Source organism: Mirounga angustirostris, unplaced genomic scaffold (assembly GCF_029215605.1).
Source record: "Mirounga angustirostris isolate CCGP_5_RB_7025 unplaced genomic scaffold, mMirAng1.0.hap1 SCAF_1, whole genome shotgun sequence".
In the NCBI taxonomy this organism is placed as follows: Eukaryota; Metazoa; Chordata; class Mammalia; order Carnivora; family Phocidae; genus Mirounga; species Mirounga angustirostris.
Window position 1 is genome coordinate 103959743 of NW_026991709.1, and position 24890 is coordinate 103984632.

The following is a 24890-nucleotide window of genomic DNA, read 5'->3' on the forward strand; positions in this document are numbered from 1 at the left end:
AGGTCTGCCTTACTGGTGAGCATGGAAACTTGGGGAATATTAAAAAATGTAAATGGGGTAAGGTGTTGATACTTAAGACAGACTGAGCACCTGGGCTCCTGGGTGGCTCAGTCGTTAAGCGTCTGCCTTCGGCTCAAGTCATGATCCCAGGGTCCTGGGATCGAGCCCTGCATGGAGCTCTGTGCTCTGCAGGAAGCCTGCTTCTCCCTCTCCCACTCCCCCTGCTTTTGTTCCCTCTCTCGCTGTGTCTCTCTCTGTCAAATAAATACATCTTAAAAAAAAAACAAAAACAAAAACAGACTGAGCACCTACAGTAGAAGTTTTTAAGCGCTATGCTTAGTTTACAGAATGTACTTAGATACAGAATAATTTAGGTGCTAGAGGATGTTATTTAAAAATAAGCATTTATGGGATCAAGAACCATGTTAGATATTTGATACTCATTATATTTACTCCTCAACAACTCCAAAAAGTAGGTATTATTGGTTCTATTTTATGGATTTGGAAATTGAGGGATGAAGAAGTTGAGAAGCTTGCTAAAGACCATAAATCATGGCAGGAAGTGTGAGAGTTAAGATTCAAACTCAGATCTCTTTGAGCCCAAAGCCCCATCCTCCTTCCTCTTTATCAGGTACACTTCTGATCAATTTCCTTGCTCATTGCTGGTTTTGCTAGTTATTGGAGAAGCTGCCAGTATTTTGGAGGAAAAACAATGGAAATAAAAATAAGTATATTATTATTATTATTTTAAAAATTTTTTTAAAGGATTTTATTTATTTGAGAGAGAGAGATCACGAGCAGGGGGGGGAAGGGCAGAGGGAGAAGCAGACTCCCCACTGAGCAGGGAGCCCGATCCCAGGGGCTCAATCCCAGGACCCTGGGACCATAACCTGAGCTGAAGGCAGACGCTTAACTGACTGAGCCACCCAGGCGCCCAAAAATAAGTTTATTATTAATAATTAGTATCAAAAGGGAAAAAGTTGTTTAGAGGAAAACCTGGTATATTAACTAGAGAGGAATAAGTATTTCCACAGAAAGAAAATGCTGTTTATCTTGAGTCCAGTGAGAGCTGGGAAGTCAGGGTGAACCTCAGAAAACAAATATTAGGAAAGTAAATTTAAAAGTAAATTACAATTCTTTGGGGGCATATGAATGACCTTTTAATATGCAAGATATTCAAGAGTAAGATATTAAATAAAATGAGCAACTATACTTATGGATGTCCATTTTACAGTTCCACCATTTTTTAGGAGTTGTGGTGGCAAACTTTTACAAAAAGTTCAAATGAAATCAGCAAATGAAGGCAGGGACCACGGGTTAACCAGGGATGGCTGGTGCTGCACACTCAGGCATCAGCACATGCTCGAGTCACTTCTCCAGGAAGATTTAAAAAGTGTATGGTAACTGAAAAGATGTTCATGTCACAAGCAACAAAAGAAATGCTAATAGGAGGACAAAAGGTCAATTTTTGCCTGACTACACCTAGCAGGTAAGTAAATGTGAAAAAGGACTTGGTGTTAACCATGGTGTGAGAGGCAGATCTCTCCTTGGACTTGTGGGCAGAATCTGGATTGGGATGTTAGTGGAGGATGATTTTGGGAACATGTGTAGAAATAAATAATATTAACCTTAAGTGAGTAACTCCATCTTGAAAAATTGATAATAATGGATATTTACAAACATGTATTAATACTTTCAAGCTTACAACTACTTAAATTATCTAGTGTCAGAGGAAAAAAATAAATGAATTATGATAAATTTGTCAGCAGGATGCTATACAGTCATTAATATATTTACAGCTGTAGAATATTTTTGAATAAGTGGGTAACAATACCATGTCTTTACTACATGTATGTTATTAAAGAATACATGTATCTCACAGTAGAATGCCTTTTCTGACTAAAGGAACAGATTCCTAAAGGTGGTCCTGATAATAATTGAAAGAATACATGCAATATTCAACAGAAATAAAACGCCAATCAAAACTCCTTTTACTGGAGTTGAATAAGTGATACCAATCTGGGCAAAGAGTGCAGACACATGTTACTATTTGGGTAATAATCGGATTGTTAAAGCTCTCTTCTAACTTTTCTCTAGCAGTGTCAATTCAGAAAGTAGATGTAGACACTTGAAAAGAAAACTATATGTTCATGAAATGCATATTACTGCTTTAGAACTGTTGACATTTTACTTTGTCTTCTCAGTGAATTTTAAAATAAAAAATGGCATCAGATACATTTTTACAAGTTAAACTTGAACTGCTTCTCACTGATTCATTCTCTCTCTCTCAATAACACGCTGACACTCGCTCACCCTACTTCATCTATCTGTTAGAAGAAGCACTTACATTTAAGTCAAATCCATTAATAAAGCATCTCCTCAGTGGGATTCTAAAGGCTTATTCATAATGTCTGGATGAAAACTTACCTTTTTGACTTCTTTACTTGATCTGAATGTCTGCTGAACAAAAGAATCACTTTCAATGGCTTCAATTTCTTTTACTCTTTTTACTTGTTCAACCAGGGTGGCTTGGTCTAAAAAAAAAAAAAGGGTATGATGTCAGTGTATTTTGGTGTGTAAGCTTGTTAACAACAGTATTCTAAGCAAGGTTCTTTCTTTCTATGAAGTAATTTTATGACTTCTGGAATTTAACTGGATGAAAAGATGTTATAGTTAAGCTCTAATAAAAAACTATTTTCCCCTTGAGATCCACAAATACACATTCCTACACACCAAGTCTCTCACCTAAAACCTAATAAAAGATTGCTGAGAAGGTACTGCTATAATGATGCAAGCTAATCTGGGCTAATCTCATGGGAGGGCTTTAAAAAAAAAAAAACTTATTATGGAAATACATATAAAAGGAATTAACAGCACAATGAATCCACCTGCACCCATCACCAGCTTCTATAGTCATGAACTCTGTTACTTATTTATTGATCGTCACTTTATTTTTTTGGGTAGATCTGGAGTACTCAAAAGTACCTCCCAGACATCATGCCATATCACCCCTAAATATTTAGTAGGCATTTCAGATAAGGACTTAAAAAAACCAAACAGTAATATAACTATAATACCATCTTCACATCCAACAATATTATCAATAATGCCTTAATATCATCTGATAGAGTCCATGTTTAATTTTCACTGATTGTCCAAAAAAAATTTCTTTTTACAGGTAGTTTGTTTGAAACAGGATCCAAACAAGGTCCACACATTAGACTTGGTTGATAAGTATCTTAAATCCCTTTTAATCACTGACAGTCCTCAGGCCCTCCCTTTCATTGCCATTTATTTATTGAAGAGAATGGATCATTTACACTTGAAAATTTTCTACATTCTAGATCTGGATGATTTTATTCTTATGATGTCATTTAACATGTTCCTCTATTCCTCATATTTTGTGTAAACCAATAGTGAGGTGTAGAGGCTAGATAAGATTCAGGTTCAATTTCTTTTGGTCAAGGATACATCATAGGTGATGCTGCATAATTCCCATTACACAGTATCGGGACATGCTTCCCCTAATTTTAAAGATGTTAAGATTGATCAGTGGGTCCAAGGTGATGTCAGCCTGGCCCTATTATAAAGTTCTTCATCAACAATTCACTTAATGTTTTTGGCAGACATTAATGTTTGTTGATTAGATCCATTATTTCACTTAATGTTGCAAAATGGTGATTTTGCAATTCTATTATTCTCCCTGCATTTATTAGCTTTGATTCCTCTGTTGTGAAGAACTTCCCTTGCTGACTGTAAAGAACAGTCTGTACAGGAAAGGCAGAATAAATGTTTAATTTTTCCCTTTACTTGTCAATTTTGATCCAAAGATGAGCATTATGAGTTCCTGAATATTTGTATATTTAACATATTTTACTCCATGTAATCATTTTCATATTTTGTTGCTCAAATTATTCTGCCTTTGGGTAGTGGGGACCTCCTGAAGTTGGCCCTGCATCCTTTTGATATGATTCCTTATAATTAAGGGGTGACAAGAAGTTCTGGGCTCATCTTGTACAGTTCCTGCCCAAGACCTGAAATTAGCTATTTCTCCAAATGGCTCGGACTGCTTTTAGTGGGGAATGATGTTTAAAGACAGTAACTTGGGCACCAGGGGTTTCACTGTTCCTGGATTGTCACTGCTTCTCAGCTTTTTCAGTGGGTGGGACAGGAAATGCATATTTTAAGAAAAAAAAGTAATATGAGTTCATGCTGATACTATCAATCAAATTAAAGATTAGAGGAATTTTAAAGTCTCTGATTTTATATTTGTATTATCTTTTCTCTCACTTTAAAGATCTTAATGATATGATCAAAAGTACTTACTTGTTTCTCTTAATATGAGTCGAGTATGCATTAGTTTCAAAATAAAAAGATTGATATCACTATTAATAAGATGAATTAATACAGTTTAAAATTCCTTTATGGTTCTTTTTATCTCAGGAATTATTCCACTGATGAAATGTCAAAACAGTATACTCTAAAGTTACCTAAAATAATTCTCCATGTGATTATGCTACCAACTAGATATCTAGCTAGGTTCAATTTGTTTCAATTCATTTTTGATTTAACCTTGGTTTTTGTTCTGTTGTCCTTTTGATTAATATTTTTTTATTTGAGTATAGTTGACACACAATGTTACATTAGTTTCAGGTATACAACACAGTAATTCAACAATTCTATATGTTCTGCTATGCTCACCGTAAGTGTAGCTACCATCACCATAAAATGCTATTATAATACCATTGACTATATTCCCTATACTATACCTTTTGTTCCCACGACTTATTCATTCCATTACTGGAAACCTGTACCTCTCACTCCCCTTCACCCATTTTGCCCATCTCCCAACCCTCCTCCCCTCTGGCAACTGGCAGTTTATTCTCTGTATTTGTAGATATGATTCTGCTTTTTGTTATTCACTTGTTTTGTTTTGCTTTTTAGATTCCACATGTAAGCGAAATCATATAGTATTTTCCTTTTTCTGTCCGACTTATGTCACTTAGCATAATAGCCTCTAGGTTCATCCATGTTGTTGCAAATGGCAAGATTTCATCCCTTTTTAAAACGGCTGAGTAATATTCCAGTGTGTGTGTGTGTGTGTGCACATACCGCATCTTCTTTGCCCATTCACCTATCAGTGGACACTTAGGTTGCTTCCATATCTTGGCTACTGTAAATAATGCTGCAATAGACACAGGGGTCATAGATCTTTTTGAATTTGTGTTTTTGTTTTCTTTGGGTAAATACTTAGAAGTGGAATTGTGGAATTACTGGACCATGTGGTAATTCTATTTTTAATTTTTTGAGGAACCTCCATACTGTTTTTCCACAGTGGCTGCACCAATTTACATTCCCACCAAGAGTGCACAAGGGTTCCCTTTTCTCCATGTCCTTGACAACACTTGTTGTTTCCTGTCTTTAATATTTGCTTTTTAGTTGCATAAAACACGATTCCAAAGTCAAAACACAAAACATCATTCAGAAGAGTCTAGGTTTCCTTTCCTATCCTGTTCTTTCAGTTCTTCCCCCAATCCATAGTTAGCCATTTTTATTAGGTTTCGGTTTTTATCCTTCCTTTGTTTCTTTCTGAAAATATAAGTATACATATTCTCTTCTTTCTTATACAAAATTAACATACCATACATTATGTCTTCAATATCACCCTACCCCAGTATAGAGACTTCCCTATTCTATTTTACAGCTGTATAGTTATCTATTTTATGGTTTTATGATAGCTTTTTTCCACCAATGCCTTATAGGTGGTCATTTGAGTTGTTTTCAGTCTTTTGCTTTTCCAGTTATTGCTTTAAGAAATGTATTGTTTCATATTTTTGTTTCTTTTTTTTCACATGCTAGGCTGGGAAGGAAAAATGCAACATTATGGTTCACACACTCACTGTTTAAGCTCTTGCTCTAAGATGATATGAATACATAGCTGAATTCAACAAGCACCTAAAAATTTTTGGGATTTTAGACTTCATGGACAATAACTAGATTTACATTCTAAGAAACAACCATAAAAAGTGGTTTGACAATAAGGTAGTTGTTTGCATTAAAGTAATTTTTACATCCCTGCAGATCTAAGATTAAAATGCTAAGTGTTATAAAGAGTATGAAAAGAAATTTGGTTTAATAATTTCAATAAAAATTAACAATTTATGAAAAATCTTTGTTTCAACTTTTGGCCGACTGCAAATTGTAACTATATAGACTTATGCAACCTACAGTTTATTTAGGGGAAAGACAGTCTTCTGGAGATGTGTCCCTGATAGCTCTAACCAGTCCTTTCTCATGTGAAAAATAATGCATGGAATGTTTGGAAGTAATCGCTGCTAGAGCCAACACTCCCAACTTAGGAAGAATATATTTTACAACATAAAAGCAAGTACTGTTAGAGTGTCATGGATGAGCAAATAGTTCCACATGCTTTAGAATAAAAGCTCCTGCGGATTTTAATTATGCAATGTACTAATTGAGACCATAAAATGAGAAGATTCGGGCGCCTGGGTGGCTCAGATGGTTAAGCGTCTGCCTTCGGCTCAGGTCATGATCCCAGGGTCCTGGGATCGAGTGCCACATCGGGCTCTCTGCTCCTTGGGAGCCTGCTTCTCCCTCTGCCTCTCTCACTCTCTCTGTCTCTCATGAATAAATAAATAAAATTAAAAAAAAATAAAATGAGAAGATTCTTTGCCCAGCTAATTTATTAATATGAACATACTTATACCAGTGGATGATATTCTTTATTACTTATATGTATAATAGTGTTAATATGGCAGAGAAAAGTCATAATGGATACCATTCCATGTGATCCAACTTTAATTCATCAATGTGAAAATACACTTGTTTGTATAGGTCTTAGTTAGTCTCACAATTATTTCACTATCATTAATTCCCAACCAAAAGATAGTATTTCAGACTTCAGGATGATGTCTCATATGTATCAACTATTTGAAGCCTTGGGTTTTTCTCAAACATATTCTCTCATTTGGATTTACAAAGCACATCATTAGTATTAAAAGTCAGAGGTGAGCTCACGAATAGTATTTGATGTCTAAAGCTTATAGTGTTTGCAGCTTCAAATATGGACATACAACCAGCTCCTAATACAAATAAAAGTATTATCACAAAAGCTGGCCCAAGGGCCAGCATGTTTAACAAAATAGCATTGGAGAAATTATAAAGGAAGGAAGGAAAAAGATTAGAGAAAACCAGAACGTTATCTTTGTGTTTCTTTAAAGATCACTTCAGGACTAACAAAGTGACAGGGCAGATAAGAGAAAGCCAGTTTGCCTGACGTACAATATGAAAATAAACCAATGTAGCTTTTTCCTTTCAATGTGGGAAACATTTTACCAGTGATATTTAAATTAAAGAGTAAGAGAGATATTTAAGTTAAAATTTGAAAAATTCATGGGAGGTTTACATTTTTAGTCTTGTAAATAGCTCAGCTTCATTCTGTTTGAAAACAGGCATAAAACATGTTTTAAAGGGCTTCATACTCAAAATTCAAATATCAATGCCCACAAATATAGGTCTTGAATATAATCCTGTCATTTTGGGAAGCAGAATAAAACACATCAATAACATACAGTAAATCGTTTTAAATTAAGGCTCTTAAGTTTTACATGCCAATTTGTCATTGAAAAATTCTTTACCACTTTTAAGAATAGGAAAAATGTGAATGAAAACTCATCATTTATATGCTTGGCATGAATGCCTAGCATATAAAGTATCTTTTATTCACAGCCGTGAGGTAAAAATAAAGACAAGGAACAACGTTACTGGGAGAAATCAAAATTATAGGATGTTTTTAAACATTAACATGGTAAACACGAAGGAAAGGTATCTATTAGCATTTCTGATAAACACATTATTGGTAAATAAAATGACTTTCATAAAATGACTTTCAAACTACTTTCATAAGTAGTTTGTACAATTTCAGTAGAAGGGATACATATTTCATAGTAAAATAAAAAATACTGGAGTCAGAAAGCAAAGTCACTACAGACTAAAAACAATCAATACTAACTCACTGCATGGAAAATCATTTTGTTCCTTTTGTGATAAAAAATTAAAATTGAACATTTTGTTCATTACTGTTGATGTTAACATACAAATTAGGCTCACCAACCATTTCAAGTTATATTTGAAATTTTACATGATACAACTGTTACAGACTTAAAAAATATTATCAAGTGATACACAAAGATCAGTTAGTACAGATGTTAAGGTCCAATATAAACCTTCTTTTGAAAAGGCAAAATTTTAATCTATATTCCATTTGTAGACACAAACCACTCTAAACTGGCAGCAATACCAGGCTGAGAACAGCAGGTGGCACTATTACCCAAGATGTAATCATGGGATAACTGCCAACATGCGTTTCATGAAAGGTATCTTACACATGAAAATCTCATCTTCAACTGACTTCTGAATATTAATATTTTATGAATTTCCCCAAAGTTAAAATGCATTTTATGTTACAAAGAGTTTGGGTCAGTTGGCCTCATAGTTATTGAGGTACTCATGCTACTCTTCCAGTAAAAAAATATTTATATACTAATAGTACTGCTATAAATACATGAATAATACAAAAGAATATCTTATTTTCAGTTTAAACTGACTCAAATTTTAGTCAAGAATGGAAACATCCATGAAATCTGTTTATGGTAAAATATCGATACTGAAAGCAAAATAGTCTTTGAAATGTAAACCATTTTCAAGTGCTGTTACAAGAATAAAAAAAAGCAAACAACGGATTTGGTCAATAAACAAACAAAGACAGTTACTCAGTAAACTCTATACAAAACCTACCTGGAAAAAGCCACAAAGCTTACTTGAAATTCTAAAGTTATTGTAACAATTTCTCATGAACACAAATTTTAACGAACACAGCCATTGCTTTCCTTCAAAAGAGTACATGTGAAGTAAGTTTTTTTTCCCATAAATCATGCAAAACATATATTAGAAATGCATTTAACCTCAGCATTTTTAGGCTGTTCATAAGACCCAGATCCGGGGCACAAATTGCTAGAGCCGATATCCACAAATAACTTGAAAGATGAGAAAACTTCTTAAGTAGAATGTGGCTGGTCTATTGTTGTTCTGGAAGCTGTTAATACAGGACCAGGTTATATATGTCAATGAGGCTCCTGAAGGCTCTAATAACAACCCTCCTTGGATAAGGTCCAAGACAGATTAATCTTACATTAAACTGCTTTCTATATCAAATTAAGTAATAGGAATAATTTTAATATGACTGTACTAGTGAAGAGTTTCTGAGAAACATTTTAATAAGTACAGGTGAACTGGGTATCAAACTAGGCTTTATTAAAAACAAAATACACACTGAATACCTCATTTAGCTCCTTTTACCTAAAATGCTCTCACCTTTTCTCAATCTTCCCTATCACCTTCTCTTGCGGCTGGTGAGGAAAAGGCCTCTTCCATAATTCATTTGGCGCTTAGCATATGTTGCCTTGCACTGATATTAATCCCTTCATTAGTGAAAGCTTCATGTCCCCAGCTAGAGGGGACGTAACTTTTTGTGTCAACTCCAAGACTCAGTGTTGTATGCTTTATTATTTAGTAAGCAGTCAATAAACTTTTGTTGAAAAACTAAAAATGAAAGGACATTAAAGTAACCATTAAAAAAAATAAAACTTGGGAGGGGGGAATGTCAAATTATAAGAAGTTTTTGTAACTTGAAAAATTAAGATTAAGTGGTTAGTCTTAATAGCTCTGGGTTCAGACTACTGGATAAAACCCTGTCTCTGCTATTTACTAGCTGTGTGATCTTGGGCAAGTGGTTCAAATTAAATGGTCTCAGTGTTCTTCTCTGTGGCATGGGAATAAACATCATAGAATAGCTGAGGTTGACTCTCTCTCCTTCCCTCCCTTCCTTTCTCTCTCCTTTCAAATATTTGAGAACATTTAATGCATCAGGCATTGTTCCACATATAAGGGTTTAGAAACATGTAGAGTTTCTTTCCTCATGAAGCTTATACTTTCATGGGAGAGACAACTAATAAACATGTAAATGAACAATATAATATCAAGAAAAATAGAGCAGGGTAGAGGGCTAGAAAGGAGAAAGGGAGCTATTTCAGCTGGGATGGGCAGGGAAATCCTCTCTGACACGGCGAATCCAGCAGAGAGAAGAATCCTGTGAAGGATCAAGCCAAGAAAATGTAGGAGATGATACGTGTGCTAGCACAGGGTAAGGAAACAGTAAAAGCATTTAATACATGACAGGCTAGTAACAGTACTAGAGTGCTAATTTAGTCATAGTAGTAAAGACATGGAAATTGCCTAAGAAGGTTACAATTGAGAAACTTCTCAATTTCTGGCCACATGGTTTCAGGCTGGCAACCTTTTTTTGAGTTCAGCCAGGTAATACTGGCTTTAGCTCCCACCTTTTGTGGCATCGCCTGTGGTGTGGCAGGGCCGGGAAAGACTGGAAGAGAAGGCACAAAAGGCCCAGCTGAGTTTTATCACAAGCCAAGACACTGGAGTCCATCCGGACTCACTGAAGGCTGCAGGTTGAATGGCGGAGCAGTGTTTCACGGGCACATGGCCTCCCAGCTTCCAGTGATTCGAGATGGGAGGCCCTGCGGCTTCCTAATGGTGTCTAATAACAAACTCCCCAAAAGAGTAGTTGTGTGGTAGAAATGGGGTTATAAAGCAAACGTATTTTACTTCAGTGTCTGTAACTCTACAGACATTTTGTTCTCATCATCAATATCCTGGAATGCCTTTCCAGCGAGGAAAGTCACAAAGGCTAATTTTTCATTTAAATGGTTGTTGAAAAGGCCAGATGAGCTGTTCTGGTGGAAGGAGTAGTAATCCCAGCAGCAACAGAAGCTTACATTTATGGCACTCTGCACGAAGCACTACACATGGATTACCTCAGTTAACTCTCATAACCATGACAGGTAGTCCTATTATTGTTCTCATTGTACAGATGAGAAACGAAGGCAAAGTAATGTGGTCAAGGTCACATAACTAGTTGGTGGTAGAAATGGGGGTCCAGTCACTGTGATCTAGTCATTAATTCCGCGTCAAATAAGCTCTTTACCCACACCTGTCAACAGATTATTTTTTCCCTCTTTTCCATCCATTTACTAGAAATAATAAGTGTTCTTGGGATTGTTCTTATTCTGCACTGTAATGCTTATTCATTCAATACAATCTAGCTTTACTTGTAGAGAAGATGCCATAAATATTATCTTGGTCTTCTGGCATTATCTTGAGCTAGGTTACAAACGATATTTTTAGAAGCTTACCCATTTGAAAAAGTTTTGAAAGAATTATGTATGTCACATCCCCAAAACTTTTATTAATATATTAAAAAATAGGTTTTTAGAGAACCTGCATTCTTTCCCTTAAGCCTGAGAACAACCTGAGCAGTAAATTACCACTTTAGAGTTGTTATTTATTGTGTAGCAACTATTGTTGCAAAACACTAGAATCGCTTCTGTAAATTTGGCTAAACCAATAACCACTATAATCTACTACAAAGACCATTGGCCTTATGCTTGTTTCAAGTGTAACAAACATGGGTAGTGAAATCCACTTTAATAGAGTGGTAAGAAATAATAACTCCCACAAAGCTAAAGCTACTGGAAGCTTTCTAATTTTAACAGGCCTGAAGAAAGGAATATAATTCAAGCATACCAGATTAACAGGGCAGAATACAGAATCTGAAGTCACTGTTTGCTGTCCATTTTCATTCTAGAATTCTTATTGACTCTAATTAAAATTCTGGAGATGGAAGAGTTGTATGTTTCTAAAGAACTTGCAGTGAATGCTGTCTGCCAGCCATCTCCAAACACCCCATAACCACACACAACTTGCCTGTCAGGAGAGCTAATGCAGACATCGCAGGGCACACCACATTTGTCACTGTGGCTAATATCAGAGATACGCAGCTCTTTTTTCTTAGCACACAAAAGCAAGATATGTAATTCAATGCTCAATTTACCCTTGTCTCGCAGGAGATTTTTCCCCGCTAATTGATAGAAATTAAGCCATTAATCAAGCCACTAGCCATCATTCAAACCAGAGAAGATGAATACAAACTTTCATCATAACCACCTTCCCCATTTTAGTGTTCATTAGCATTAATTTTTAATGCAATTATGCTATTCTTTTACGCTGAGCTCATAAATTACTGCTCTTTTGTTGCTGGCTGGCCTTGTAAAATCCAAACTAATGCTTTGTGCTCTGATCTTAAAGGCAATTACTAGGTTCTTCTATCTTTTATATCTTTGCAGCCCCAATAACCTTTATATATAACGAACACCCATGACTGACTATGCCTGTTTGTTTTTTTAATGCCTCTAAATAAATCTTTGTGAACATACAAATGTAGTCAAATGTATCTACAATAAACATATATATGTATACACACACACCACATACATTATAAAATATAGATGTTAATATAAAAATAAGATCTCACAAATTCATATGGTAGTTCAGGTTCAAATACAGTAAAACATGATTAAAATGTAATGCATCATTGTATTAAAGTTATAATTTTAAAACAAATGAAAGAAAATAGGAACATTAATAGCAGCTGATTATTATACATATACGTAAGGGTCAAACAACTACTAAAAAAAGAATAACTATGGCATATCAAAATCCCTTAGTTCTTTACCTAGGGTTAATGTTTTATGTTTAAATCCTTACTTAAAAAATTTGTTTTGAAACCTGGAAATGAATGAGATGAAAATGAAGAGTACTGGAAGATTAAAAGAACCATTTATCCAAAAGTGCGTTTACAATTGCACGTAAAAGAACTCCACAGTCTTATATTTTGCAAAGCAGATGCATCAGTTTATATGAGGATGACACTAGTAAAAAGACAGATTTTCCAGACACAAATACTGAACCCAGAGGCAGCAATCCACTTCTTCCTCCAACCCAGAGAAAGTCAAAAGTTGTACTCCCCTTATGGTCCCCCAAAAGCACTGGTTATGCTCACCCCTAGGTGCAGAGGAGATAAAACAAACAAACGAGGGGCGCCTGGGTGGCTCAGCCGTTAAGCGTCTGCCTTCGGCTCAGGTCATGATCTCAGGGTCCTGGGATTGAGCCCCACATCGGGCTCCCTGCTCGGTGGGAAGCCTGCTTCTCCCTCTCCCACTCCCCCTGCTTGTGTTCCCTCTCTCGCTGTGTCTCTCTCTGTCAAATAAATAAATAAAATCTTTAAAAAAAAACAACAAAAAAACCCAAAACAAAACAAAAAAAACAAACGAAAACAAAGCCAACAAAAACCCTGCAACTCTCTTCTTATATCAACCTAGTAATGCCTTTGCCTTTGTTTGCAAGTTGTTATGTTCTGGCCTCCCACTAGTTAGAGAAAGGATGCATATGTGGCATTAAGATTAATGAAATAAAACTTTTTGGGGGAATAAAACTTAATGGGAAAATATCAGAAGCACTGGTGTTGGTGCCAGCCAGTCACCTTCTGGAGTTGTGCAGCTGCTGCCTACCCCGAACACCAGGGGACTGGGATAGGGAGTAGAGAGTGTACTCAGGAATCTTCTACCAAAAAAAAAAAGGGGGGGGGGCGGTTTGAATCATTAACATAGGATATCTTCTGTCTCCTCTCATGGCTAGTTCTTTATTTGATTTCTTCTTTAATAGAAAGTTACACATGGACTAGAAGCAGTGGGGCTTAAATCTGCAAGGACTTGGATTCTTTCCACCAAGGGACTTGCTCTGCCAGGATAAGCAGACAGTCTCAACTCAAGTCTTCTGTGATCTGTTCCTTTATGATGTCAGAAGCAAGTAGGTAACTAACATATTGTATTTGGACATTAAAGTTGTCAATAAAAAGTTGTGAGTTCTAAGACCTCTTCTTATAAGCATTTTGTGTTAGGCTTCATAAGCTTATAGAAAATAGTCCATGGCTCCACATGCCTTAATTTCCTTAACACATTAAAAAAAATGTTGGGGTTCAGAAACAAATTGAAATTAATTCAGCCCATATGTATTTAGTGCCTGTATCTGCCAGGTGCTGGAGACTTCTGGCTGAAATGACATCTTTTTTTATTCTGAAACAGATATAATTTTTGGTAATAATATCCCCATTTTTCAAATACAGCATTTGATACTCTCAAAGTTTAAGAGGTACCAAAAGAGGCAGAGTTGGAATATAAAACCAAGTCTTTGTACTTCATATTCTATATGGTTCTTGAACCAGGTTTCTTCTTAGCTTTTGAATCTGATAACCTTACATGATGAAGAGTTATGATTGTTTATGCTTATTTTACATGCTTATCAAATTTATATGCAATTTTGATCTTTTTAAAAAGATTTTATCTATTTATTTTAGAGAGAGAGAGAGAGAGGGAGCAGGGGGAAGGGCAGAGGGAGAGGGAGAGAATCTCAAGCAGACTCTGTGATCTGAGATCATGACCTGAGCCAAAATCAAGAGCCAGATGTTTAACCGACTAAGCCACTCAGATGCTCCTCAATTTTGATCTTTTAAACAGAGATGGGGTAGGGAGAATGGTAGTGAACAGTAGAAGATATTAATTTCTTTTTCTGAAAAGCAGAGTATTTCGCTGTATTAATGAAGTGCAGCATATAAGATCATTGCATTTAAAGAAACCCAGTATGAGTTAGTCTGTATTTTCTAGAATTTCATACAAATGGTATACTCTTTCATGTCTGATGTTTTTCACTTAGGATGTTTTTGTAATATAGCTCTGTGTTATTGGGTAGATCTGTTGTTTGTTCCTTTCATTACTGGTAGAATTCTGTTACATGAATAATCACAAATTGTGATTGTGATAATCACAATCCATTAACCTGTTGATAGACATTTGGGTTGTTTCCAGTTTCTGACTTTTGAGAATAAAGTTACTATAACATTTATGTAAAGTCTTTGTGTATTTTCACTTCTCTTGGGTAAATATATAATATTGGAATGGTTGGATTATATGTATTTCGATTATATTGTATTTCTCTGATGACTAATGATATTGAGCATTTTGTAATACACTATTGACCATTTATTTCTTTTTTTTAAGATTTTTATTTTTATATTTACTTGAGAGAGAGAGAGAGAGAGAACAAGAGGTGGGGAGGGGAAGAGGGAGAGAGAGAGAGAAAGAGAGAGAGAGGAGACTCCCCGCTGAGCAGGAAGCCTGATGCAGGGCTCAATCCCAAGACCCAGAGATCATGACCTGAGCTGAAGGTAAATGCTATAGACCGACTGAACCACCCAGGTGCCCCTGACCATTCATTTCTTTTTAAAATTGTTTCAAATCTTTTGTTCATTGTTTAACTAGGTTGTCTGTCTTATTATTGAGTTATAATAATTCTTTATCTATACTGAATATAAATCCTTTGTCAGTATATATTGCCAATATTTTCTTCCATTCTGTGACTTGACTTTTTGTTCTTTATGATGTCTATCAAAGAGCAAAACTTTTTTTTTAATTTTTATTTTTTAAAGATTTTATTTATTTATTTATTTGAGAGAGAGAGAGAAAATCCCAAGCAGACCCCACACTGAGCACAGAGCCCAACATGGGGGCTCAATCCCAGGACCCCGAGATCATGAGCTGAGCTGAAATCAAGAGTCGGATGCTTAGCCAACTGAGCCACTCAGGCACCCCAAAGAGCAAAACTTTTTAATTAAAAACAGTCCAGTTTATTTTTAAAATTTTGTGCTTTTTGTATCTATCAAACAAATATTTGCCTACCTCAAGGCTGCAAAGATTTTCTCCTGTATTTTCTTCTAGCTCTATAATACATTTCAAGCTAATTCTTATGTATGGTGTGAGATAAGTGTCATTGTTTCTTTTCCCCATAAGGATATCCAGTTTTTCAGCACCATTTATTAAAAAGACTTTCCTTTCCCCACTGAATTGCCTTGGTAGTTCTTTTGAAAATTAATTGGCCATATATGCAAAGGTTAATTTCCGGTCTCTCTAGTCTGCTCCATTTATCTATATGTCTATCTTTACAGTAATCCAGTCTTAATTACTGTAATTTTATAGTAAATCTTGAAATTAGGGAGTATAAATCATAGGATTTTGTTCTTTTAAAACACTGCTTTAATTTTATTTGCATTTTAAATAAAATTGATTCTTAGTAGAAACTTTGCTCCTAACACTTTATGTTGAATTTTAGCATTAGGATGCAAAATGTAATATATAATGAAATTCAGTTTCAGGAGTAAGTTGAAATACAAATGATTAATAAAATCAGACACTCTCCAAATACTAGTTTGTTAGGTACAAAACTTAAAATAAAAAAAGAAAACAATTGCCAATTACTTAAATCAACTTCAAAAATAGTTTTTGGGATCAAGTTGTAAAAATGTTATTTATTACCAAGAGATACTGCAATGTTAAATTTTTATTTCTTCTGATTTTAGAGTAAAAAATTGAGCCACATTCATATTACTTTATAAAGGAGTTGCTACATAAGAAGAGTTTAAATGACTAAATGTTGATGGCCAAGTTTTTTGTTTTGTTTTGTTTTTTAGTTAAAGAATGTAGCCTGGAAAATGTATTCAGGTGGAACTGATTAAAGAAAAATCAGAAGGGAGAATAAAGGATGACAGACCAATAGAAGAGGCAAGTGTTTCAGGGGACTTGTAAGGAACCAAGGGTGAGTGCATGTGTTTAAGAGTCTGAACTACTTGGAGAAATTCTACCTGTTCAGGGAAAAGAAATGGGGCATCTAGACCCAAATCAAATGGATGAATAATCTCTACTTTGCAAACTATCATCCTTATAAGAAGCAACAAACCTACACATCCTAAACTGAACTCTGATGTCTGTAATTATAATCTTCTTTCTGTTTGGTCCATCATTTTGACAATACTTTGTTCTCCTTACAGTCTTACCCTTCAAATAAATGTAAATAAGATTCTTGGCTTTTAATTAAGAAAAGCCCTAACTGCCACATTATCTATATTATTTAAGTATAGGTAATCATAAATCTATATTACTAAAGTAAACTCTGTATGATTCTGTATGTTCCAATACAGTTGGTCATGCTGCATACAAAGAAATACATACTATTCTTACTTGGTTTAATTTACTGCGGCTAACTTAGGCTTAAAAATCTCCCTGACAATGTTATGATAATTATATGATAGTAAGTCAGAGTTATGAATTATATGCATAGCTGCATATATTTTTTTCAATTAAAATATTCTGGTGAGATAGCCTCATGATTCAGTTTTTTTTTTTAAGATTTTATTTATTTATTTGACAGAGAGAGACATAGCGAGAGAGCGAACACAAGCAGGGGGAGTGGGAGAGGGAGAAGCAGGCTTCCTGCTGAGCAGGGAGCCTGATGCGGGGCTCGATCCCAGAACCCTGGGATCACGACCTGAGCCGAAGGCAGACGCTTAACGACTGAGCCACCCAGGTGCCCATGATTCAGTTTTTTAAACTGTACTTTAAGAAAAAAAGAGGGTAGCAAATATTTAAGTTGAAAAATCTCACATCAATAATGATCATAACCTTGACAAAAATGGAGAAAAGTTTCCACATTTTAACCTGCTTCTGATACATTATGATTTCAATAAAGCATACCATAGCATAATTCCCACATTTGCCACATTAAATTGAGACCTATATAAAGCCATTCAGATCGAGGAGGAGCAGAGTATAAACAAAGAATTAAGGAATTAACAAATGGTAAGTGAGATATATATTTTAGCCCATGATTCTATGACAGAAATCAGCTATAGGAACAAGGTCATATTAATATTAACCATTCATTTGCTTCTAATAGTATTTCTTCATGACAAACACAATGTTTTAAGTTATAAAGTTACAAAATGGTAGGCAAGTCCAGCTCTACTTATTGGTGAAGTAAGTGACTGTGAAAATTAGCACTGTAAGATCTAGCTTCACAACAAACTCTGTTATCTTGGACAAGTATTCCCATTAAATTTCCATCTTCTCTTCCAAATTAAGGTATGGTATCTACTAAAGTACAAATATGATCTCTGGATAGAAGAAACACTTTAGCAGAGAGAAGTTTATCATTCCATAGAAGAGAACAGTGCCCTGCAGGACCAAAAAATTGGGGGAAAGGAAAAATCCAGAAGTATGAGGAACTGATGGGAAGATCAGGATTGTTTGGGAGCTAAACCTTGGAAATAAGGTAAGACAAGGGGTTCTGAAGATGTGTGCAAAGGGCGCAGGACAAGAAAGGGAAGGGAGATGGTGACAGGGCATTTATAATAGTTCTGAGCTTCACATGCAGAGCTTTCAATTACAGCCCAGTATGGAAGGACAGTGGCTCTAGGACAAATCTCTAACTAGAGGAACATAATTTCTGAATAATCTATTCTTTATACATTTTAATTCTTATGGATCCACATCAACTACTAACATTTGATGAGTGTTCTAAAGATCTCTGATCTTTGGGACAGGGGAGATGGCAGTGTTAGCGGCAATCAGTCTATGGTATCTCAAAGTCTTAGCAGAAAAATCTACAATGGTTCCATAGAAGTGGAGAAATTTATAAATCTAAGAGGCTTATAACCTTAAGAAGGTAAGTGTGCCACCCAGGCGCCCCTCACTTGCTCTTTTCTATCTTTATTTTCTCTCTAGGTGATCCATAGCTATAAAAACCATTTACATGCTAACGACCCTCACATCTTTAGGTCTAGTCTTGACATCTTTACCAAACTCCAGACCAGTTTGTAGCATCTGTAACTGGAATAACCAGGGCATATTATTTATGTTGGATGTAAGTAAACCTTAAGTAAAAAATTTAAGAATAAAATATAAACTTTATATACACACATATACACATACATGCGTAAACACTTCCAGGCCTACTTAAACTCATTTAATAATCACAAAACTGATACTGTATAACAATATTAGTACTAAAAATAAACTTTGAAAATGAAACACTATAAATCCACAATTAATTTAAAACATTTCAAGAAGAGTTTTTACAGGCTGACTCAGGGCTTGATCCTGGCAGTCAGATGGACATAGGAGGTCAATAATCCAGAAGCAATGAGACAGTGATTAGTCAGACAGTAAAACAAGTCCCTGGAAGCAATTATTGTCCAACACGTCAGAAAGCTAATTGACCAATATAGTCAGAAAATGGATTTAAAAGTTTCAGTATCTCCCTGCTATCCCCTTTCTAAAAATCTTTTTTAGTAAACATTCTATAAAAGCCAGTTACTACTTCAAACAATAATTACTCACTGCTAAAAGTCTTTGTTCAAAATAGACGACTAAAGAAAGGTCCCTCTAAACAAGCCAAGCTATTTGTTCCTACATTCTTTATGTCTATCAAGTCAGACATACTGCAAAGCTGTAAGCTCTAAGAAAATCTCATCTGGTCCAAAAGGTTATCAATCATCCTCAAATTCTGCTACAAAACAGCAATGAACAGCACGAATTAAGGAATCAAACATTTTGTTTGAAAGTCTAACAAGAATAGTGTTCGGATCACACTAAGCATTCACAAGGAATCTAGTAGGTATTTGTTGAATGGTCAGCTGAACACAGGCTACTGTAACTAAAGAATGCAGTTTTCCTATATTGTGGAAGGAAGCTCTTTAAAGATTTTCTCTTTCTTTTAATTTTGGGAAAATGGCAGATACTTGTTTATTGCTCTCAAGAATTTCTAGATAGTACTTAAAAGCTACTTTTTCATTGTCCTTGAAACTACTAAATGATGACCTTGATAGGAGCAGGATTATATTTCCATTTCTACTCCTACCCATCATTCATTATAAGTAACCACTTCCTTAGTCTTGATATATTTTTCATTTGGCTTCCATGACACCATATGCTCCTCATTTTCCTTCTCGTCAGTGGGCACAATTCTTCATTTTCTTACACTGGCTCGGTGCCCCAATGTTCAGGTTGGACCACTTCCTCTTTTTCCTTTTTTTTTTTTTTAAGATTTTATTTATTTGACAGAGAGAGAGAGCACAAGCACGCAAAGCGGCAGGCAGAAAAGCAGGCTCCCTGCTGAGCAGAGAGCCCTATGTGGGGCTTGATCCCAGGACCCTGGGATCATGACCTGAGCCAAAAGCAGACACTTAACTGACTGAGCCACCCAGGTGCCCCTCACTTGCTCTTTTCTATCTTTATTTTCTCTCTAGGTGATCCATAGCTATAAAAACCATTTACATGCTAACGACCCTCACATCTTTAGGTCTAGTCTTGACATCTTTACCAAATTCCAGACCTTGATTTTTCTCTCTTACCCCCTTTATTTTATTTATTTATTTATTTATTTATTTATTTATTTATTTATTTATTTATTTATTTATTTATTTATTTATTTTTAAAGATTTTATTTATTTTGAGAGAGAGAGAGAGTGAGCGAGAGACAGAGCACAAGCCAGGGGGAGAGGCTGAGGGAGAAGCAGGCTCCCCGATGAGCAGGGAGCCCAATGCATGACTAGATCTCAGGACCTGGGATCATGACCTGAGCTGAAGGCAGAAGCTTAACTGACTAAGCCAGCCAGGCACCACTCTTACCCCCTAAATTTAAACTATCACTTTTCATTGGCTTCCTATCACATTTAGAATAAAATTCAACGTCCATACTCTTACTTACAAAATCCTATAAAATCCTACATAATCTGGCTCCTCCTCCTAAGTTCTTCAACCAAATCTCTAACCCTTGCCCTAGCCACACTGGCCTTCCTTGTGGATCTTAAGCACTCTAAACTTGCTTCTGCCTTAGGATATTTATAGAAGCTGTTCCCTCCACCTAGAATGCTCTTTTCATAGCAAGTCTCTTCTTGTTCAGATTTAATTTAAATGCCAGCTCTTCAGGGAGGCCTTTCCAGAGCACTCAGTCCAAAGCAGTCACTAGTCATTCTCTAGTACATCAAGAGAGAGTAGAGAAATGACTCAATTGTGAGGCTATTACGGGAATTTAGGCAAAGCTGATGACTACCCTGATCAGGTGGGAACTGAGAGTTGTTTTAAACATAATGAACGTTGACATGCTTTTTTTTTTAAAAAAAGTCTCCAAGTCTGGAGTTCAGAAGAGAAAATCTAGGTTGAAGATATAAATTTGGAAGTAACAAAAGCGTATACAAGCACTTACTCCAATGGAAAATGACAAATTCACCTAGGGACAAAGGTTATAGAGAGAAAAGAACTGAATTCCAGTGAATGCCAATACATGCAGATTGGGTAGAAAGAAGAGACAGGGCTAGCCAGGACTGGCAGGAAAATCAGGTAAATATTATAATGCCATATAAAGTGAAAAGGACACATTTCAAGAAGACTAGTATGGTAAGTTGTGCTGAACGCTGCTGCAAGGTTGAATATGATGAGAAAAATTCCACTAGATCTGGCAAATTAGAGAGTATTGGTATTTTGAAAAAAAGGAGTTTTAATGGAGTGATATGGTAAGTTACCTTAGAGAAAGATGATGTTTAAATACAAACTACTATTTCCTAGATAATGGAAGATAAGGTTCTCTAAATGATACTTGCGCTGAACACAACAACGAATAATACTAGACAGAATATTTTTAAAAATCAAATTAAATGTATTGTTGAGATCACATGAGGTAAGGAATCCACAAAGACCAAAAGTCAACAGTTCTAGTTGTCCTCTAACTCATAACAAAATTGAACCATTTGCAAAAAACTTTTTAATAAACACTAGGTTCAGGAAGCTTTACAGCAAAATTCTAGCAAACCTTCAAGGACAAGATAATTTGATGTCACCCAAATTGACTTCCTAACTCATTTTATTAGGATAGCATAAATTTGCTTTCAAAACTAGTCAAGAACAGTACAAAATGGAAAAATTACAGAAATCATGAATGCAGATGCAAAAAGAGTAAACGAATGAAAACAATACACACACACGTACACAAACATACACACATATAAATGTATAATTCATATATATACAAATGAAATCCAGGAATGTAAAAAAGATAATATGTCATAATCGTGTTGAATTAATTCTAGGACCGCAGATTTGGTTCAGCATTAAAAAATATGTTAATGTAATTCATAAAATTGTCTGATTAAAGGAGAAAAACTAAACTAAAAAACTAAAGTCTTCAACAAAATTCAACATTTATTTGAGATTAGAAACAAACACAGGAAAGGAAGGAAACATCTCTAACATGAAAAAGGGACTCTACCTTCCCCTCCCCCACAAAACGAAACCAAACTGAAAAAGGTTAAGGTTAATATCATACTTAATGGTACGATGTTAAAAAACATATCCTTATGTCCACAAACAGGATAAACATACTAGCTATCATCATTTCTATTAGGTACTGGTGGTCCTAGTCAGTACAATAAAATAAAACAAGGAAACAAATGATATAACAATTAGGAAGAAACATAAAGGTGACTATTAATAAATAAAATGACTGTCTGTAGAGAAAACCCAAAAGTACCTACAGATAATTTGTTAGTTAAGTACAAAACTAGTTTTTAAGAATTGACTGCACTTGTGTACATCAGCCATGAGCAGAAAATATAATTAATAGCATAAAAATATAATGTAGACCTAAGAATAAATCCAAAGAGTGATACGCTAGTCCATTAGGGACAAAATTGTGAAAGTTTACTAACAGACACTAAAGAAGACCTGAGTAAGGGGCGCCTGGGTGGCTCAGTCGTTAAGCGTCTGCCTTGGGCTCAGGTCATGATCCTAGGGTTCTGGGATCGAGCCCCGCATCAGGCTCCCTGCTCTGCGGGAAGCCTGTCTCCCTCTGCCACTCCCCCTGCTTGTGTTCCCTCTCTCACTGTGTCTCTCTCTGTCAAATAAATAAATAAAATCTTAAAAAAAAAAAGACCTGAGTAAAGCATGCAGAGCTATACCATGTTCAAAGATAAGATACAATATCATAAAGATATCATTTACCAAGTCTATGGATTCAACATAATTTCCATAAAAATCCCAGCATATCAAACAGTCAGTCTATTCATTTATCAATTTAGTGAATCTCAAAAAATACATTCTCAAATGTATATGTAAAAGTAAAGATTAAAAATAACCAAAATACTCATACAGAGAAAAATGAGCTAGGTGACTTGTCTTACCAGACATCATGATTTATTATAAAGCTAGTAATTAATACATACACTATTAGTGTAGGGATAATTAATTTGATCAAGCAGGACATACAGCAGGACAGAGAAGCCAGAAATATTCTACACACATTGAGGAGCTTGGTTGATGAAGGAGCTGGCATTGTAGTTCAGGAGGGAAAAAGAGAGAGTATTCAATAATGATGTTGGACTAAACAGTTACCCATATGAAAAAAACTGGGAACCCTACAGTGTACCATAAACAAAAATCAATTCCTGGTGGATTAAAGATTTAACCGTGAAAGACAAAATTTTTAGAAGATAGTGTAGGAGAATATGCATAAGACCTTGAATTAGGGAAGAATTTATAGAACAGGACATAAAAAAGTAGAGAACATAAAAGGAAGGATTGATAAACTCAAATACATAAAAACTAAGACCTACTGAGAGAAGATATCTATAACACAATAGTTGACAAAAAATTTGAAAATTCTGGGGCGCCTGGGTGGCTCAGTTGGTTAAGCGACTGCCTTTGGCTCAGGTCATGATCCTGGAGTCCCAGGATCGAGTCCTGCATCGGGCTCTCTGCTCGGCAAGGAGTCTGCTTCTCCCTCTGACCCTCCTCCCTCTCATGCTCTCTGTCTCTCATTCTCTCTCTCTCAAATAAATAAATAAAATCTTTAAAAAAAATTTTTTTGAAAATTCTGAAACCAATAGAAAAATGCATTAAAAACCTGAATAGGCATGTTACAGATGAAGAAATACCAATGACCAACACATACTTTAGAAGAAACTCAACTCCGTTGGTAATCTTGGAAATGCTCATTCAAACCGAGATCAGATACCCTTTTACAGTTACCACATTGTGGCAATAAGACCACACATTGGCAAGAATAAAGAAGTCTGTAAATACCAAGTATAACAAGGATGTAAAGCAACCAGAAATGACATAAAATACTTTTGTGAGTAAAGACTGGCACCAACCACTTTGGTACCAATTGGGCATCTGGTAGAACTGAAGACGTGTCTACCTTGTATCTCAGCAGTTCTACTCCTAGACATACACGCCCTAGAAAAAGTCTTGCACATGTGCACCAGGAGAGAAGAACTATATCAGCAACATTTGTGACTGCAAAAGATGTGAAACAATCCAAATGTCTATCAACAGGAGAATGAATACATTTGGGTATATTTGTAAAACCGAACAGTTTCCAACAGTTAAAATGAATAAACTACAACTATAAGCATTACTATGGATGTGTATAATAACACTGAACAGAAAAAGAAAGCAAGTCCTAAAAAACCACACTCTACTTTTTTTATTTATAAAAAGCTAAAAGGCATCTAAAACTAAATGTTATATTATTGGGAATACACACAAATGTAGTGAAACACACAGAGCAGCAAGAGAATAAGAGGCAAAAAAATCAGGATAGGTAAGATTGGAGAACATTGAAAGAAGGGGTTTCACTGTATCTCAAGTTGGGAGATGTGTGTAGGTGTCTGTATTACTGCTGTTTTATACCTTTCACATATACTATAAATAGGATTTTTAAAAAATTATTTATTTATTTGAGAGAGAGAGAATGAGAGACAGAGAGCATGAGAGGGAGGAGGGTCAGAGGGAGAAGCAGACTCCCTGCCGAGCAGGGAGCCCGATGCGGGACTCGATCCTGGGACTCCAGGATCATGACCTGAGCCGAAGGCAGTAGCTTAACCAACTGAGCCACCCAGGCGCCCCTATAAATAGGATTCTGAATGTATTTCATACTTGATAAAAATAGTTTAAAAGTGAATGAATTTAACAAATGGTGCTGGGACAACTGGATAACCACATACAAAAGAATGA

The 24890-nt window shown here is 35.5% G+C and overlaps 1 protein-coding gene across 1 annotated transcript in view; it reads right to left on the bottom strand.

The window, feature by feature from the left end:
* RSRC1 (arginine and serine rich coiled-coil 1) overlaps window positions 1-24890 on the bottom strand; it is a 412972-nt gene that overhangs the window by 7475 nt on the left and 380607 nt on the right. Inside the window, exon 8 of the mRNA XM_064585904.1 lies at window positions 2428-2534. Within this exon, the coding sequence (XP_064441974.1) occupies window positions 2428-2534 (107 nt within the window). The remainder of the gene's footprint in view (window positions 1-2427; window positions 2535-24890) is intronic.